The sequence below is a fragment of the Salvelinus namaycush genome, chromosome 3 (genome assembly GCF_016432855.1).
Source record: "Salvelinus namaycush isolate Seneca chromosome 3, SaNama_1.0, whole genome shotgun sequence".
NCBI lineage: Eukaryota > Metazoa > Chordata > Actinopteri > Salmoniformes > Salmonidae > Salvelinus > Salvelinus namaycush.
Window position 1 is genome coordinate 35,081,969 of NC_052309.1, and position 20,844 is coordinate 35,102,812.

At 45.5% G+C, this 20,844-nt stretch overlaps 1 protein-coding gene across 1 annotated transcript; it reads right to left on the reverse strand.

Annotated features, from left to right (window-relative positions):
• Window positions 1-1,791: 1,791 nt before the first annotated feature.
• Window positions 1,792-17,566, reverse strand: LOC120044340 (ras-like protein family member 10B). The gene is made up of 3 exons (XM_038988957.1): window positions 17,345-17,566; window positions 10,896-11,020; window positions 1,792-2,062 (listed from the first exon to the last, which is right to left on the reverse strand). The coding sequence occupies exons 1-3, from the start codon at window positions 17,564-17,566 to the stop codon at window positions 1,792-1,794; spliced, it is 618 nt and encodes a 205-aa protein (XP_038844885.1).
• Between the last annotated feature and the right edge of the window lie 3,278 nt (window positions 17,567-20,844).

Here is a 20,844-nt window from a genome sequence, read left to right on the forward strand (position 1 = left end):
ACTGCAATGCAGTGCCTTAGACCGCTGCGCCACTTGAGGCCCCGAAGCAGGTTTTTGTCTAGGATTTTGCCTGTGCAAACACACTCCATCCCGTTTCTTTTTATCCTGAAAAACTCCCCAGTATTTGCCGATGTTAAGCATACCCATACAATGTTGCAGCCACCACCATGCTTGAAAATAAGGAGGGAGTTACTTAGTGATGTGTTGTGATGGATTTGACCCAAACGTAAAGCTTTGCATTTAGGGCAAAAGGTGTATTCCTTTCCTGTTTTTTCCAGTATTGCTTTAGTGCATTGTTGCATGTTTTGGAATGTTTTTATTCTGTATATTTGAATTCTTCTTTTCACTGTCATTTAGGTCATGTTGTTGAGCCATCCTCAGTGTTCTCCCATGACAGCCATTGATCTCTGTAGCTGTTTTAAAATCCCCAATGGCCTCATGGTGACATCCCTGAGCAGTTTCATTCCTGTCCTGTGGCCCAGTTCAGAAGGATAACTGTCTCTTTGAGTCTGGGTGGTTTAATACATAATCCACAGCATAATTATTAACTTGACCATGCTTAAAGAGATATTCAATGTCTGATTTGTTATTGTTACCCATTTGACTGAGGGACCTTACAGATGTTGTATATATGGAGGACAGACGAAGGGTTAGTCATTAAAAATTCTTATGTGATTTGTTAAGCCAAATGTTACTCCTGAACTAATTTAGGCTTGCCTAAACAAAGGGGCTGAATACTTATGCAATGACTATTTTAGTTATACATTTTTATTTATCTTCTTCCACTTTGACAATGGAGTGTTGTTGAGAAAACAATTAATACCACTTTATATACAATACATCCAGTGCCTTACAGAAGTATTTTGTCACATTATATTGTGTTAAAAACCCTTATGTGCATCTACAATTGTAGATTTACGATGTACAAGGTTGTGTTTGCGGTTGGAGCGTAAAAGTTGGATTGGATTTGGTGATATTACTCCAAATAACATATCACCATCCTCTTTGAAATTCACTAGGCTTGTTTAAACCTTCGCCAAGGACTAAAAACCCTGAGGTAAAAAGTGATGTGTCCTCAGTAAATGAAACAGACAGTTCTCTGGTAAGGACGGTCAGTGTTTAGTAAGCTATTAGAAGATTAAACACTGTGTGGGACACTGTGTCCCTATGGTTGTTTGTTTTGGTTTCCGAAGGCGTGAAGGAGAGGGTCTTTTGCGATTGGCTTAAATTGAATGACAGTTGGGTTCGTTGTTTGTGCTTGTTTTGGTTGAGTGGTTGGGTATGGAATTCGTAATGCTACCTTTAAGGATTTTACATTCAGTGTGCACCTTCAAGACATTTCAGAGCAGAGAAAGAGAATGCACTGAGCCCCAGGAACGGAAGGATCCGTCTGCCTGCCCCCACATCAGCAGATGCCAGCCTCAGTCCCACTCCAAAGGGGGCTTTGACATTAGCAATGTCATACATTGATCAACGCCCAGGTTAGTCAAACAACAGATGCTGGAAAGTTTCTTTAGTGCACTTGGATGGGTTCAAAATTGTACAGCCACGGGTTTTGGTTGGTTTAACTGCCTCCAAGTCAAGAAAAGATCAAAGACACTTTACAAAGATGGATAGGGTAGTACTCTCCATCTGATCAAGTATGTCATATATCAGCAGCAAAACAGAGGGGTGTTTAATACTGTAGTTTCACATTGGGCAGAAACATGGTCATCAATAGTTCTCAGCTGTTCCTAAGGAGGTTTATTGTACCAATGCCACTCCGGTGCCCATCCACCATCACTGAGTAAATCACATGAGGGTGCAGCGTTCGTTCCTCAGTGCCCGTTGAAAGCGAATGGTGGCATGGACGTGTTTGCAGTGGGCACAGACCACACTGCGCATAGCCTCCCCGAACAGCAGCAGCACGTGCCAGTTGTACTTAGCTGAACACTCCACGTAGCCGCACTTCCAGTTCTTCCTAACCAGGTCGGACACGTTATGGCGGGGGATGACACGCCCCCACTGCAGGTCCCGTTTGTTTCCCACAATCAGGATGGGCGTGTCGCCTGTGCCCACCACCCTGGAGAAATGAAAAGAGAGACAAAAACAGTGAGAATGAGAGGTTAAACACCTGTGGTCAGCTAAAGACAGGCACACACACTGGGTCCTTTTCTGTAGTCATTTAAACAAAAAAACAGCATAACATAAAAGCAAAGCTTAGCTATGACTGACACAGGTTTGTACCCAAAGATTTTAACCTTCACACTCAGTCAAGATAAATCTGAGAAAAATATCCTGAGGGGTTTTTATGATGTTATAGTTGATGCTATTAAAGCAGAGTTATCAAATCCCCTGCCCTGTTAACCCTGGCCAAAATTGACTCTTCGTAAGGAGAGGATAAAGGGCTGTTTCTGTTTGGACATATTCATGACTAAAAACCCAGACATTTTCAACAAGGGCTTTTCTTAATTTCGCAAATTTACTAATGAAAGTACACCTTGACAGAAACCTTGAGTTAAAGTCGAGGGAAGGTTTAAAATCCCACAGATCCCCATCTTGTCAAAGTAATATGCTGGTAGCTCCTACAGAGGAAGTTTGAAACCTTGGGTTTCTGAGGTGAGTGTTCATTGTGTGTTTTTCTCTATTCTCTGTTGTGGCTGACTGTAATTCCCCATCTCTCCTTCACTGCTCCACTGGGCTTGGTTAATGCATTTGTTCTGTCTACAGCGCCTGGCTTTGTCTGGAATCTTACTGACAAGCTGTCACCGGGCTCTCCCTGGTATCCCAGGGTGTCACTCTCCTCTCCCCATCCCCAAGACTCTGCATTCAGCTTTTGTCTCTTCCATATGATGATAGTTCCCTCTTTTCTAGGAAATAAATACCTTTTCCTAAGCTGTCAGTTCCTTAAAAGCAAAAGGTGCAATTTTAACAGTATGAACAACATGATGGTGTGGGACAACAATATGTGCAAAGGACAATGGAGGGAGATTGTCCACTCTGCTTCTCGTATTGATTTCAAAAGAATGTAGCCTACTGCTCCAAACGTTGATTTTACAAGCATGCACTGCTAAACCTTTAGCACGGAAATCGAACAAATCAAATGATTTGTGCGTAATAATAACTGGGTGAGCCCACGTCATAAATGGATGACTGGGAGATAAATGGCTGTGACAGGAGCTGTCACTGACACCATTAGCCTCTGTGTAGCCTTGGCAACGTGGCGCTGTCAGAGTGGGCGCTAACTGAAGGCCTCATGCTCACACACCATGTGACAGCAGGCAACAAGGCTGATGGGACAACTACACCTCATATCCATCACTGCTGCCAATGACAGGTAACTGTCACCCTGACCCTACGGTCACCTCTGGAACAGCTGTGACGTCCACTTTGACATCCCAGTGCCACAAAGGTGATACGATTTGCAAATTCAAAAGGAAGCGTTATTGACTTTCCAATAACTGAGGCCGAGAGGATTGGTTAGGCCAAATCTACAATAACTCATATGCCTTGATACATTTTCACCATGGTGTGTTATGAAGAATTACAACTAATCTATACTACGTTAGATATTACAAGGTCTTTATTACAATAGCAGTTTGAATTCCAAGATGGCGTAGCAGTCAGGCGTCTTTGTTTTCATCTTGTCATGTCCTGTGTATATATCTTTATATATCTGTTTTCTTCGCATACATTTTTTATATTTTTCTTAACCCCAACTTCAACATACTCTCCTGCAACCCGCCTCACCCAATGTGGTATGGTTTTGCTATTTTCTTTACTTTATAACCGGAACCCCCAACAGCAGCTAGCCAGCTAACTAGCTACTAGCTAGTAGTCAGCTAGCCACTGCTAGCGATCATCAGCTAACCTTTAGCCCAGACAACTCCTGCCAGTCTGCACAGCACGATTCAACCCAGAGCTTATCGGACTTCTTTTTCTCCATATCTCCAGATTCCTACCGCAAGCTCTGAACCTCTTCACCTGGATCATTGCACCTAGCTAGCTGCTATCCGATTGGCTTCTCCTGGCTAACATCTCTGTCCCGAAGCAAGCACCAATTAGCCTGGAGCTAGCCTATGCTAGGCCCATCTCCCGGCTAGCTGAAGAGGTCCATCAGCCACTCCTTGGGCTACAAAACCTATTTTGCCAATTGGCCTTGACCCCTTTTATTGCCGATACGGAGCCTTGCCGATCCATCACGACTGGACTACCGACGTAATCCGCCCAAGGGTTTTTTTCAACAGGCTCCTCCGTCGCGACGTCCCCTGAATGCCCATCTGCTAGCCTGCTCGCCGCGGCCCGCTAGCTGTCTAAAGCACAGGTGTCAAACTCATTCCACGGGGGGCCGAGTGTCTGCGGGTTTTCGCTCCTCCCTTGTACTTAATTGATGAATTAACATCACTAATTAGTTAGGAACTCCCCACACCTGGTTGTCTAGGGCTTTATTGAAAGGAAAAACCAAAAACCTGCAGACACTAGGCCCTCCGTGGAATGAGTTTGACACCCCTGGTCTAAAGCATCCCGGACTGTTAGCTGAAGAGGTCCATCAGCAAATTTCTTGGCTACTATACCTATTTTTCCAATTGGACTGGACCCTTTTTACTATACGGACCCCTGCTGATCCATCACGACTGGTCTGCCGACGTAACCGCACGAGGGGGCTACAACAGACTTCTTCTGTCGCGACGTCCCTCTAAAGCCCTTCTGCTAGCCCCGGCCCGCTAGCTGTCTGAATTGCCGTGTCTCCAGCCCGCCCAGCTACTCACTGGACCCTATGATCAATCGGCAACGCACGCCTCTCCCTAATGTCAATATGCCTTGTCCATTGCTGTTTTGGTTAGTGATTATTGTCTTATTTCACTGTAGAGTCTCCAGCCCTGCTCAATATGCCTCAGCTAACCCTCTTGTCCCACCTCCCACACATGCGGTGACCTCACCTGGTTTAATTGATGTCTCTAGAGACAATACCTCTCTCATCGTTACTCAATGCCTAGGTTTACCTCCACTGTATTTACATCCTACCATACCTTTGTCTGTACATTATGCATTGAATCTATTCTACGGCGCCCAGAAACCTGCTCCTTTTACTCTCTGTTCCGAACATACTAGACGACCAGTTCTTATAGCGTTTAGCCGTACCCTTATCCTACTGCTCCTCTGGTGATGTGGAGGTTAATCCAGGCCCTGTAGTGCCTAGCTCCACTCCCATTCCCCAGGCGCTCTCATTTGTTGACTTCTGTAACCGTAAAAGCCTTGGTTTCATGCATGTTAACATTAAAAGCCTCCTCCCTAAGTTTGTTTTATTCACTGCTTTAGCACACTCTGCCAACCCTGGTGTCCTAGCCATGTCTGAATCCTGGCTTAGGAAGGACACCAAAAACCCAGAAATTTCCATCTCTAACTATAACATTTTCCGACAAGATAGAACTGCCAAAGTGAGTGGAGTTGCAATCTACTGCAGAGATAGCCTGCAGAGTTCTGTCTTATTATCCAGGTCTGTGCCCAAACAATTTGAGCTTCTACTTTTAAAAATCCACCTTTCCAGAAACAAGTCTCTCACCGTTGCCGCTTGCTATACACCACCTTCTGCCCCCAGCTGTGCCCTCGACACCATATGTGACTTGATTGCCGCCCATCTACCTTCAAAGTTTGTGCTGTTAGGTGACCTAAACTGGGACATGCTTAACACCCCGGCCATCCTACAATCTAAGCTTGATGTCCTCGATCTCACACACATGATCAATGAACCTACCAGGTACAAACCCAAATCCATAAACACAGGCAACCTCATAGATATCATCCTAACCAACCTGCCCTACAAATACACCTCTGCTGTCTTCAACCAGGATCTCAGCGATCACTGCCTCATTGCTTGCGTCCGTAATGGGTCTGCAGTCAAATGACCACCCCTCATCACTGTCAAACGCTCCCTAAAACACTTCAGCGAGCAGGCCTTTCTAATCGACCTGGCCCGGGTAACCTGGAAGTAACCTATTGACCTCATTCCGTCAGTAGAAGATGCCTGGTTATTCTATAAAAAGTGCTTTCCTCACAATCTTAAATAAGCATGCCCCATTCGAAAAATGTAGATCCAGGAACAGATATAGCCCGTGGTTCACTCCAGACCTGACTGCCCTTGACCAGCACAAAACATCCTGTGGCTTACTGCATTAGCATTGAATAGCCCCCGCGATATGCAACTTTTCATGGAAGTTAGGAACCAATATACACAGGCAGTTAGGAAAGCAAAGGCTAGCTTTTTCAAACAGAAATTTGCATCCCGCAGCACAAACTCCAAAAGGTTCTGGGACACTAAAGTCCATGGAGAATAAGAGCACCTCCTCCCAGCTGCCCACTGCACTGAGGCTAGGAAACACTGTCACCACCGATAAATCCACGATAATTGAGAATGTCAATAAGCATTTATCTACGGCTGGCCATGCTTCCCACCTGGCCACCCCTACCCTGGTCAACAGCCCTGCACCCCCCCACAGCAACTTGCCCAAGCCTCCACCGTTTCTCCTTCACCCAAATCCAAATAGCTGATGTTCTGAAAGAGCTGCAAAATCTGGACCCCTACAAATCCGCAGGGCTAGACAATCTGGACCCTTTCTTTCTAAAATTATCAGCCGAAATTGTTGCAACCCCTATTACTAGCCTATTCAACGTCTCTTTCGTATCGTCTGAGATCCCCAAAGATTGGAACGCTGCCACGGTCATCCCCCTCTTCAAAGGGGGAGACACTCTAGACCCAAACTGCTACAGACCTATATCTATCCTAAGGTCTTCGAAAGCCAAGTTAACAAACAGATCACCAACCATTTCGAATCCCACCGTACCTTCTCTGCTACGCAATCTGGTTTCCGAGCTGGTCATGGGTGCACCTCAGCCACGCTCAAGGTCCTAAACGATATCATAACCTCCATCGATAAGAGACAATACTGTGCAGCTGTATTCATTGACAGAGTCGAAAGCCTTGGCCCGGTCTATCACCACATTCTTATCGGCAGACTCAACAGCCTTGGTTTCTCAATTGACTGCCTCACCTGGTTCACCAACTACTTCTCTGATAGAGTTCAGTGTGTCAAATCGGAGGGCCTGTTGTCCGGTCCTCTGGCAGTCTCTATGGGGGTGCCACAAGGTTCAATTCTCGCGCCGACTCTTTTCTCTGTATACATCAATGATGTCGCTCTTGCTGCTGGTGATTCTCTGATCCACCTCTACGCAGACGAAACCATTCTGTATACTTCTGGCCCTTCTTTGGCCACTGTGTTAACTAACCTTCAGGCGAGCTTCAATGCCATACAACTCCTTCCGTGGCCTCCAACTGCTCTTAAATGCAAGTAAAACTAAATGCATGCTCTTCAACCGATCGCTACCAGCACCTGCCCGCCAATCCAGCATCACTACTCTGGATGGTTCTGACTTAAAATTTGATTTGATGTCCACATATTCTATTGGTTACATACACATGGTTAGCAGATGTTAATGCGAGTGTAGCGAAATGCTTGTGATTCTAGTTCCGACCATGCAGTAATAACTAACAAGTATTCTAACAATTTCACAACTACCTTAAACACAAGTGTAAAGGATTGAATAAGAATATGTACATATAAATATATGGATGAGCGATGGCCGAACTGCGTAGGCAAGATGCAGTAGATGGTATAGAGTACAGTATATACATATGAGATGAGTAATGTAGGGTATGTAAACATTATAGAAAGTGGCATTGTTTAAATTGACTAGTGATACATTTATTACATCCAATTTTTAATTATTAAAGTGGCTAGAGATTTGAGTCAGTATGTTGGCAGCAGCCACTCAATGTTAGTGGTGGCTGTTTAACAGTCTGATGGCCTTGAGATAGAAGCTGATTTTCAGTCTCTTGGTCCCAGCTTTGATGCACCTTTACTGACCTCGCCTTTTGGATGAGGGGTGAACAGGCAGTGGCTCGGGTGGTTGTTGTCCTTGATTATCTTTTTGGCCTTCCTGTGACATCGGGTGGTGTAGGTGTCCTGGAGGGCAGGTAATTTGCCCCCGGTGATGCATTGTGCAGACCTCACTACCCTCTGGAGAGCCTTGCGGTTGTAGGCGGAGCAGTTGCCGTACCAGGCGGTGATACAGCCCAACAGGATGCTCTCGATTGTGCATCTGTAAATGTTTGTGAGTGTTTTTGGTGACAAGCCAAATTTCTTTAGCTTCCTGAGGTTGAAGAGGCGCTGTTGCGCCTTCTTCACCACGCTGTCTGTGTGGGTGGACCATTTCAGTTTGTCCGTGATGTGTACGCCGAGGAACTTTCCACCTACTCCACTACTGTCCCGTCGATGTGGATGGGGGGTGCTCACTCTGCTGTTTCCTGAAGTCCACGATCATCTCCTTTGTTTTGTTGAGTGTGAGGTTATTTTCCTGACACCACACTCCGAGGGCCCTCACCCTTGTTGGGCCCCAGTGTTGAGGATCAGCGGGTGGAGATGTTGTTTCCTACCCTCACCACCTGGGGGGCGGCCCGTCAGAAAATCCAGGACCCAGTTGCACAGGACGGGGTCGAGACCCAGGGTCTCGAGCTTAATGACGAGTTTGGAGGGTACTATGGTGTTAAATGCTGAGCTGTAGTCAATGAACAGCATTATTATATAGGTATTCCTCTTGTCCAGATGGGTTAGGGCAGTGTGCAATGTGATTGCGATTGCGTCGTCTGTTGACCTATTGGGGCGGTACGCAAATTGAAGTGGGTCTAGGGTGTCAGGTAGGGTGGAGGTGATATGATCCTTGACTAGTCTCTCAAAGCACTTCATGATGACGGAAGTGAGTGCTACGGGGCGATAGTCGTTTAGCTCAGTTACCTTAGCTTTCTTGGGAACAGGAACAATGGTGGCCCTCTTGAAGCATGTGGGAACAGCAGACTGGGATAGGGATTGATTGAATATGTCCGTAAACACACCAGCCAGCTTGTCTGCGCATGCTCTGAGGACGCGGCTAGGGATGCCATCTGGGCCGGCAGCCTTGCGAGGGTTAACACGTTTAAATGTTTTACTCACGTTGGCTGCGGTGAAGGAGAGTCCGCAGGTTTTGGTAGCGGGCCGTGTCGGTGGCACTGTATTGTCCTCAAAGGGAGCAAAGAAGTTGTTTAGTTTGTCTGGGAGCAAGACATCGGGGTCCGCAACAAGGCTGGTTTTCTTTTTGTAGTCCGTGATTGACTGTAGACCCTGCCACATACCTCTCGTGTCTGAGCCGTTAAATTGCGACTCTACTTTGTCTCTATACTGACACGCGGAGGGAATAGCTACACTGTTTGTATTCGGTCATGTTTCCGGTCGCCTCGCCCTGATTAAAAGCAGTGGTTCGCGCTTTCAGTTTTGCACGAATGCTGCCATCAATCCAGTTTCTGGTTGGGGAAGGTTTTAATTGTCGCCGTGGGTACAACATCACCGATGCACTTGCTAATAAACTCGCTCACCGAATCAGCGTATACATCAATGTTGTTGTTCGACGCTATCCGGAACATCTACAAATACCTAGGGGTCTGGTTAGACTGTAAACTCTCCTTCCAGACTCACATTAAGCATCTCCAATCGAAAATTAAATCTAGAATCGGCTTCCTATTTCGCAGCAAAGCATCCTTCACTCATGCTGCCAAACATACCCTCATAAAACGGACTATCCTACTGATCCTTGACTTCGGCGATGTCATTTACAAAATAGCCTCCGACACTCTACTCAGACTGCATCCAATTTGCTATCACAGTGCCATCCGTTTTGTCACCAAAGCCCCATATACTACCCACCACTGCGACCTGTATGCTCTCGTTGGCTGGCTCTCGCTTCATATTCATCGCCAAACCCACTGGCTCCAGGTCATCTATAAGTCCTTGCTAGGTAAAGCCCCGCCTTATCTCAGCTCACTGGTCACCATAGCAGCACCCACCCGTAGCACGCGCTCCAGCAGGTATATGTCACTGGTCACCCCCAAAGCCAATTCCTACTTTGGCCACATTTCCTTCCAGTTCTCTGCTGCCAATGACTGGAACGAACTGCAAAAATCTCTGAAGCTGGAGACTCATATCTCCCTCACTAACTTTAAGCACCAGCTGTCAGGGCAGCTCACAGATCACTGCACCTGTACATAGCCCATCTGTAAATAGTCCATCCAACTACCTCATCCCCATAGTGTTATTTATTTGATTTATTTTGCTCCTTTGCACACTCATCTTCTGCACATCTATCACTCCAGTGTTTAATTGCTATATTGTAATTATTTCACCACTTTGGCCTATTTATTGCCTTACCTTCCTTATCCTACCTCATTTGCGCACACTGTATATAGACTTTTTCTATTGTATTATTGACTGTATGTTTATTTATTCCATGAGTAACTCTGTGTTGTTTGTATTGCACTGCTTTGCTTTAGGTCGCAGTTGTAATATGAGAACTTGTTCTCAACTAGTCTACCTCGTTAAATAAAGGTGAAATAAAATGGTTATTTCAGACTGTGACTCAACTTATTTTATTATGGTAAGATAACCACTGTGAAAGACTATTGTTGTAACAAGTGAGTGAATGTCTGCTGAGTGTCTAGTGTATATTGTGAGTGTCTGTAGAGTGGGTGTTGTTAAAACTGTTTATCACACCACTCCACACTGCCATTCGCTTCCAGCAACATCCATAGGATACCGAATTCAAAAGAACACACAATAGAGGAATTGTGAAGAGAAGCCAAAGTGATTATGAAGACACTTGACCATGGCAGTCTGAGCCACTCATGTTGATTTCAGTCCAAATGTTAAACAAATGTTCTCTGTGGGTGTGGCGGTGGGGGCTCCTGATTGCATAGCGAGCCGTAATTACGTCTGTTCAAAGAACCGGTGCCAGCTGGAGCTGGTCCCTATTTGTCATGCAGGCCGTGTCCTCACCTGGTCTCTAGGATCTGCTGGCGCATAGTCTTGACGTATTCGAAGCTGTCGAAGCAGCAGATGTCATAGACCAGGATGTAGACGTGAGCGCTGCGGATTCCTCTGCAGCAGGTGTCTGTCCACTCCTGGAGGAGGGAGGGAAGAAAATAGAAAAGTGAAGAAAGGAGAAGAAGAATTGCTAAAATAACATTTTAGCAAGAATAGAAAGGGGAGGAGAGAAGACATAGGGAGATCTCTCATTACGAAGCAACACAAATTAACCTTCCTTTTGTCTAGTAAAAGTCTGATAGCACTGTTTTATAAATGTTTAATTTGGCTGAGAATTTTATTTTAAATAGATGCATGGAGACCAATAGTTTTCACCTATTCTGTACACACTCATGCACGCACACACACACACAGCTTTTGAGAATGATATTAGTCTAGTTCATTTGTTTAAATGACTTGCAACATAGCTTACTGTCTGATCAATATGACCAGAACACAATCTGCTCTCTTATTGAATTCAAACTTTTTGTAATTGAATTTCTGCTTTATTATTGGCTCCTCGCTGTGAGAAATATTGTTTGCAAGCTAGGGCTTGCCTTGGATAGCTTTTCAAAAACACATCAAGCACCTCCACAGTGCAAATGAAACACTGATTACTATATAAATCAACCTGGTCTCAGAGCATTTCGTATTATTCTGTACGTAAATCCGGCTCACTCCATTTCGTATGATATGTTTACGAATTACAATTCATATTATATGTTACGAAATTGCAAAACATACAATAAGTTACACATTTTCAAAATGTGTTATAAGTTACGAATTTGGCGAATTTGCGAAGCATACAATCTGTAACAAATGTGCTAAACGTATGATATGTTACAAATTATAGCTATGTGACTAATGTTAGCTAGCTTGCTAATGTTAGCTGTATGTGCGTGTTGATCAGGCTGTTGATTGTGGCCTGTGGAATGTTGTCCCACTCATCAATGGCTGTGCAAAGTTGCTGGATATTGGCGGGAACTGGAACACGCCATCATACATGTCAATCCAGAGCATCCCATAAATGCTCAATTGGTGACATGTCTAATGAGTATGCAGGCCAAGGAAGAACTGAGATATTTTCCGCTTTCAGGAATTGTGTACAGATCATTGTGACATGGGGCCGTGCATTATCATGCTGAAATATGAGGTGGTGGTGGTGGATGAATGGCACGACAGTGGGCCTCAGGATCTCATCACGGTTTATCTGGGCATTCAAATTGCCATCGATAAAATGCAATTGTGTTCATTGTCCGTAGCTTATGTCTGCCCACACCATAACCCTACCGCCAACAAGGGGCACTCTGTTTGCTCACCCACACGACTCCGTACACGCTGTCTGCCATCTGCCCGGTACAGTTGAAACCGGTGAAGAGCACACTTCGCCAGCATATCAGTGGCCATCCAAGGTGAGTATTTGCCCGCTGAAGTCGGTTACGACGCCAAACTGCAGTCAGTTTGTGCAGAGATTCTTTGGTCGTGCAAATCCACAGTTTCATCATCTGTCTGGGTGGCTAGTCTCAGACGATCCCGCAGGTGAAGAAGCCGGACGAGGAGGACCTGGCTGGCGTGGTTACACGTGGTCTGCGCTTGTGAGGCTTGTTGGATGTACTATGTTTATATTTTTGTTCGCTGTAAATGGAGTGTATCGGATTTACGTACAGAATAATGCGAAATGCTCCGAGACCAGGTTGTATAAATTAGCAGTAGAGTGTAAAATGTGAAGTGATTGAAGTTTTACCCCAAACAGCGGTTCTCTTTGAATTATTTGTTTCAATATCTCACAGTGGGATTCACCAGAAACTCTAAGTAGCTCGAAGAACCAATCATACACATCTGTCTGACCCAGACAGGTCGAGTGGCAAATGAGGTAGCTCCTCCCCTAATACTAAAGAGCCACTCGCCCGCCCTCTGATCATTCTCTTTTCACGGAAGAGTTATACTCTAGCTTGCTCTCCTGTTCTGTGTTGGGTGACTTTACAGAAAGGAAAGTTTTCACTTCGGGTAACAATTAGCTTTGTTGATTTTTCTTCCTTTGTCTCCTTAGGTAGCTACTGTAGCATCACACAGCTAGTTGCTGAGACTTGGCTAACTTAGCTGCAGGGCTTAGCTAACCTGGATAGCTAGCCTACCGACTAGCTTTTTTACCTGGAAGGGTAGACTTACTAGCTCGCTCTCTGCTTACCGAATGAGAGCCACGCTTTTGTTCGTCTCAAGATCAACATAGAGCTAGCTTTCTTTGGCTAACACGAGGCGAAAGCTAGCTACGTTCACATTGTAAAAGGAATACTTTGTGATTTTGGCAATGATTTTATCTCCTTCCACAGAGTCAGATGAACTCGTGGATCAAAAAATGTATGTCTGTGTGCAGTTTAAAGCAAGTTGCTAACTATCATTAGCGCAATAACTGGAAGCTTGTGGGAATGCTAGCTGTTCCTGTAGACTTCCAATCATTACGCTAACGCTAGTTGGCATTGGCATGTGAAACTATCGCTAACTATACTGGATGCAGAGACATAAACATGGAATCCACAAGTTCATCTGAGTCTGGGGAAGTAGATCAAGGGCTTTAGTGACAAAATCCTGAAGTATCCCTTTAAAGAATTAAATTATCTGGTTAGCACTATGGTAATTAGCTATGCTACTAGCCCAAGTGGCGAACGTGAGTGACGTTTCCCTTTGTTCTACGTTTCCCTTTGATAGACGTTTTTTGGAGCCATGGAGCCTGCTAGCTCAGCCCAATGGGTACCGAGCAAGACCCCGGCCCCTGCCCCAGCACAACCGTGCCCATACGGAGCAACCATAGCTGGCAAGGACACTCACCCCTGTGTGTCGTCTGCCTAGGTCTCGAACACGCAGAAGCAGTGTTCAATAATCCCCAGTCATGCATCCATTGTGTTTTTTTCTCCGGCAGTTTTTTTGCTGCCGGAGAGTGTGCTGAGCAGCACTATGTGGCTCATCTCACACACTGCCTTCGAGTAGGGAGACTACTTCACAGACCCATGGCGATGGCGAGGGTATGACCAACCTCCTCCAAACAGCAGAGGAAGAAGAGCACGAAGAGGTGCAAGCTGTTACCTCTAGTCCCTATTTCATCCTTAGCGGGGCATCGATGGCGGATGATAGATATTCGCTCCTTGATGTCTGCAAACGGGCAGCGACCAGACTCAGTATTGAGTGGCCCAAACCCATGTGGAGTGGCAGCGCAGAGATGGACTGGTACGATGGACGGAAACTCCCCTCTCGCACCGACCCAAGCAAGTAACTCCTCCCAGCTATCCCAGATTGAATAGCGGAAGCCAAATGCAATTGGGACAAACCCTCGACCGACAAGGTCCAAACCAGACTTTTTGCCAGCATGAATGTAAAGGACATGGAGGAGCTGGGCCTCGGCAAGCCACCGGTGGTCGAGCCATCACTGGCCAACCACCTCAAACACAGTTCCTCGTCACTAACAGGCACTTCTCTCCCTGGTAAGACGGAACACTTCTTCATGTCCATCTACCGAAAGGTTTACATGTCTGCCGCACGTCCTATATGGGAGTTGAATGTTACAACCATACTGCTGGTTTATCAGACCGATTTGATGCTAGAGATGCATAATCTCCCAGCTATCAGCAAGCCTAACCCAGACAAATTCACTGGTACCAGGGCTTTCCGCAGGAGGCTTCCAGCGACACAGCATGCACCAACCCCACAGTTCGGATTCCCAAACAGGCACCGCCAATGGGGAAAACTGTCCTTTTCTGCAGCCGCATCTAGGTCCCACCCATTTGATTCCCCTGCAGGGAAGAAGGGGTGCCCGACCTAGGGGTACGCCCCCTGATGCAGAGAAGGGCAGCCAACAGTTCACTCCAAGTTCTGGCCTGCCACCTCTCGGGTGGAGCACAGACTCTTGGGTAGAACCCTTCACTTTGTGCCGCAACCCATTCTAATGCGTTCACTCTCAAGGAAGACGGAGGGAATCTACTCTACCCCCGAGTGCCCGCCATGCCACGGCTCTCCCCCCGGCTCAAGTTCAAGCAGAATTTTGGACTCAGCAGCGACTGGCGACTCGGGCACACATACTAAAGCAGAAAATCTCCTCTTGATTATGCAAAGAAACGATCGGGCTATACAAGTGGAAGAGAGCCACCCTGGCTTCTACACCCGGTACTTCCTTGTTCACAAAAAAAGGGAGTGGTTCGCCCCTGTTCTGGGGCGATGGGTACTAAGCAGCTATCTGACAAAGTTGCGTATGCTTACATTCAACATGCTGTCTCTGTCTTTTCATCGAGGTGACTGGTTCACCTCAGTCGACCTGCAGGACAGGAGGTTTTTAAGGTTTTCTTTTGAAGGCACAGTCTATGAATACCATTTGGGCTTGCGCCAGCTCCCTGAACGCTCAGAAAGTGTGTAGAGGCAACATTCACACCACTGAGAATCAAGGGGCTGAGGTGTCCTATACAGATGATTACCTGCTTTGCAAGTGGTGCCAAACATGACGTATATGGTTCAAGATCAATCAGAAAAGGAGCTATTTGGTGCCAACTCAGATAGTACCAAGGCGTAATGCTGGATTGTCTCTCGGACACCCTCGGAGGACTGCATCATGCCGTTCTGAGAGTGCCTCTCCTTGTTCAACAGGAGGTGCTCGGTCACGTTCAAGACATGCCTCCGAGTGCTGGGGTTGATGGCATCCACTATCTCAGCAGTACCTCTTGGCCTACTGAGGATGAGAAACTTCCAGGGCTGGGTTTTTGCCCAACCTCTGTGTACAGGGTGTCACCAAACTACCAGATTCATCCGTGGGACTGCCAGATGGTGAAGCGTGATTCATCACTCCAGAGAACGTGTGTCCACTGCTCTAGAATCCAATGGCGGCAAGCTTTATACCACTCCAGCCGACGCTTGGCATTGTGTATGGTGATCTTAGGCTTATGTAAGGCTGTTTGGCCATGGAAACTAATTTCATGAAGCTCCCAACGAACAGTTATTGTGCTGACGTTGCTTCCAGAGGCAGTTTGGAACTCGGTTTTGAGTGTTGCAACCAAGGACAGACGATTTTTATGCGCTTCGCTCTTCAGCGCTTGGCCGTCCCATTCTGTGAGTTTGTGTGGCCTACCACTTCGCGGCTGAGCCGTTGTTGCTCCTAGACATTTCCACTTCCCAATAACAGCACTTACAGTTGACCGGGCCAGCTCTAGCAGGGCAGAAATTTGACGTACTGACTTGTTGGAAAGGTGGCATCCTATGAAAGTGCCATGTTGAAAGTCACTGAGCTCTTCAGTAAGGCCATTCTACTGCCAATGTTTGTCTATGGAGATTGCATGGCTGTGTGCTTGATTTTATACACATGTCAGCAACGGGTGTGGCTGAAATAGCTGAATCCACTCATTTAAAGAGGTGTCCACATACTGTTGTATATATAGTGTATTTGAACTTGAGGAGAAATGACATTCCAGGTGAATACAGAGAGCATGTTGTCCTCTTATCTACCCCTGTCAGATCTATGTGTGTGTGTGTATGTTATGCCAATGTAGATACATTTAGATAGCAGGGCACAGATAGCATCAAAGCAGAAGGAAACCACTCTATTAAGATGAACCCACTGACATTGGCTTCCTCTCCTCGTCTCCTCATGTCCTGACATTAAACTGGACCTTTCACCTTGCTACAATGTCTAACCTGTGTTACGGATACAAGTGTTCTGTGTGTATCCTGTGTGTATTTCTTTTCTCTCCTTCTCCCCTACTCACAGGTGACAATAATCATTCCCCAATCAGTCATCAATCAGTCGCTAATCGGAAGACACCTGCTCCTTTTCCCTTACCCAATCACAGTCCCTTTCCCTTGGTTTAAAACCCCTGTCAGTTGTCTCCCCAGCTCAATCTTTTTGTAACATGCCTTCTGTCTGTAGATCGCTTGTGTGTTGTGCAGCTACATGTCACTTTGTCCCCACCTGTGAGTATTGTTTTGGTTATGGTGTTTGAGTGTTTGTTTGATGGTGGGAAAAGGGGGTAACCAGACAAGTCGCCCTTGGGCTACACTACCCGTAGTTAAACATTGGTAAAAACACTAGTTAGAACTGGGCGGACCACCCCCTGTATTTTTGGTTAGTTAGTTAGCTGTTTGTGAAGTAGGCTAGTCTAGCTTAGGGGTGTTTTTGAATTATTATTCTTTCATTCCTTGGGTCCCGCTCAGCCCCTTTTCCTGCTCCCCCCCATTTACCGTGTGTTTATAAATAAACATTTAGTGTTTGACGGTAATTAAGTTGTCTGTGTTATTTGTTCTCACTGTTACGTTTTCACTACTATAATTTGCATGAGTTGTGTTACGGGTCCCATTACCATCCCCCCTAGACTGTCGGGCCAAAGGGATTCGTAACACCTGCCACACACATCAGTTCCCATCACTATTGTGCTTCAGTGGGACAGTACCTGCAGTGAGCTGCAGGGGAAGCTGGTGATTGCAGGATAGTCGGTGATCTGCAAGTTGTGCACGTGGCCATTGAGCACGGCAGCCGACAGGTGGACCTGGCGGGCACGGCTGGTTGCCGGGACAGGCGCCTCGCTGTAGTCATCGTGGAGGAAGCGCTGCACGATGGCAGTCTTGCCCACGCCCTGCGCCCCCAGCACAGCGATGCGGAAGGGAGGGGGCATGCTGCGCCCCCCTTGACCCCCTGCCGACGTTCCACCCCCTTCCCTGTTCTCGCAAACCACTGGCTAGTGCATTCAGGGTTGTGCAACGCATAGTCCCCACGGGTGCAGAGGCAGCTGTGGTGGTGGGGGGCACGCTCAGCCCCATTCATAGGCCACCAACACCCCCTATCACACTAGAGGATTGGGAGAGGAGAGAGGGTAGAAAAGGGAATTGGGGAGTGAGAGGTAAAGAGAGCGAGGGGGAGGGAGCGGGATTGAAGAGATTGGAAGAGCGAGATTGGAGAGAGAGAGTAGGAGGAAGACAGAAAAGGGGAACACACCAAACAGGTATGGGTTATTTAGTTCATTTGGAGCTTAAAGATGCACTATGCAGAAATCGCTCCACCATTTCCTGGATCACTCTGTGCTTGTACATGAAAGTAGAGGTTCTTTTGGAAAGTGCATTATTTTTACCACTGCATGCCTTTCATTCATCTACAAAAGGAAACAAAAGCACTATGCTGCTAAGCAACCAACTAAAAATAGAAATCCTATACACAAGAACACTCTGGGTAGATTAAATAAGATATTCTGTGAAAACCAAAGATGTCACTGTGCAGTCTAAATGAGATTGACAAATTGTAAGCTCGAATGAAATGTGACAAAATATTTATTTAGTCACTTAAATCACTGTATTGTTTTCCAGATGGTTTATTGGAGATGCTACAACTCTCCCTTGCAGTTTTGGAGCCAGTAGAGCGTTAAGAGACTAGACTAAGATTTATTTTAGAACAGCTACATGTACTGATCCCATTAATGACAGATGCAGTATTAATAAAGCATCACATCATTACCACTTGAAAAAACGTTGAATGATTAATCTACGAAATGAGCACAACTACAATAATCTCTCTATGCTTCATAAAATTACCACCAATACTATATCTGAAGCTGCACCATCATCATTAACTTAATTTTTTAGAAGACAACAATCACCATCCAAACAAGTTGCCATTCCAACAAATTAAATGGAGAATCTACAGTTGCTACATCCATTCTTAGATTTTTTTATTAATGATATATAACCATTGATTCTTGAAGAATTACACTTAGTGTACTCTATGCCTCGCGAGCTTAGTTCAACTGTCTTACACCATCAGAACCCAAATATATAGGCCTACCCGAATTAGTAGAATAATATCTAATAACACTATCATCCAAAAACTACACGGAACCGACATGAGTAACTGCGCAAAGACATACTCACCAACGTAGAAACTAAATGCACAAAATTAATAAATATTGGGTGAAAGAATTCCAGTAGCCTAGTATGCTATTTGATCAGGCAAAATAGCACAATCACATATTAAAAAACAAAAACATGTTGACACCATCTTTTGATAGGCTTTATGGTTAGCTAATAGGTTTTCATGAAATGCAAAATTAAACTTAGGCATCAGAATTACATCCCAACTTTGTGAGAATAAAAGCAGGTAGATCTGTAAAAATTAAGGATAAAATTAATCTAAATAGACCACCTTAGCTGCATCTCTAAACTAAATTATTAGAAATAATAGGCTACTACAATCTTACCGTGCGCACAACTATGGTGCCGATGCGGAGAAATGTGTAGATTCCAAAGTGCTGCTGCGGATACACCTGCGGTGATGCTGATGTGTGTATAACCTCATTCGTTGGCTTCCCACTGAAAGATAAGTGGCTCAGGTGGATACAGTGAAGAGTCCTAAAGATAAAACCTCCTCTCTCGATAGTGGAGAGGCGGCACGCGGTCGAAACGCCTGTCAGATATTGCAGGCAGCAAAAAGGGGTGAGACCTTAAAGTGTGTTGGCTAATGTAGGCTATCACATCACGTCTGCTGTAGCTTAATTGTCAGATGAGGTGTTAACAACCAACAGCCGATATGTAGTGAATAATCAAGCCTTTTAGGGAAAGGTCGGTCTGCACGAGAATGAAAAGGGTTGCCACTGCCAGAGATGTGTCAGATAATAAGTGTGTTGAGAAACATGTGAACCCGATGGGCAGTAAGGAGGCTGTTTCTTAGCAACAGTATATTTTGACACTGTTGCTAAGTAACCACGTGCCACATACCTGTCTGGCCCAAGTCACCTTTCACAATCTTTTACTTAGTGGTGCACAACTCCTGGATTTTGGAGTCGAAAAAAGTAGACTCTTGCTCGACAGACTCCTGTGGTTGGAGTCATACGAGTCGACTCTTGCTCGATTCCTAAAACAGATGCGCACACACATACACACCACCTGATTATTGCAGTCCTACTAGGAAGACTACATTTACGTTCTAGAGGGCTGACATGCGCATGATGCTGCCCATTTGTCTATAAAATGTCTACTTTGTTTGAATATAGAAGGTGATGTGTAGGTACTATAATATTTCAGGGATATTTCTGCTGTGTGCAGCCTTGACGGATTCCATGGGATGATGCCGCGCACTCTACGCTGATAACCGTATTCTTTGCCATGTTTTAGCCCTATTCGGACGGGTATTAGGGTTTTGTAGCCTAACTATTATCAAGCATGTTCATTATTCCAGAGGACGATTCAAACAAGATTCGTTTTTCCAAACTGCCCCCTGTAATTATTTTTTAAAATGTTTTATTAAATGTACTCTTATTACGGAAGCCTGGAGGTTTTTGTAGGCCTGAAGATATTTCAACGTAACGTCTAGATATTTTTTTTTATTTCACCTTTATTTAACCAGGTAGGCTAGTTGAGAACAAGTTCTCATTTGCAACTGCGACCTGGCCAAGATAAAGCAAAGCAGTTTGACACATACAACAACACAGAGTTACACATGGAATAAGCAAACATACAATCAATAATACAGTAGAAAAATCTAAATACAGCATGTGCAAATGAGGTAGGATAAGAGAGGTAAGGCAATAAATAGGCCATGGTGGCGAAGAAATTACAATATAGCAATTAAACACTGGAATGGTAGGATGTGCAGAAGATGAGTGTGCAAGTAGAGATACTGGGGTGCAAAGAAGCAAGATAAATAAATACAGTATGGGGATGAGGTAGATTGGATGGGCTATTTACAGATGAGCTATGTACAGGTGCAGTGATCTGTGAGCTGCTCTGACAGCTGGTGCTTAAAGCTAGTGAGGGAGGTAAGAGTCTCCAGCTTCAGAGATTTTTGCAGTTCGTTCCAGTCATTGGCAGCAGAGAACTGGAAGGAGAGGTGGCCAAAGGAAGAATTGGCTTTGGGGGTGACCAGTGAAATATACCTGCTGGAGCGCGTGCTACGGGTGGGTGCTGC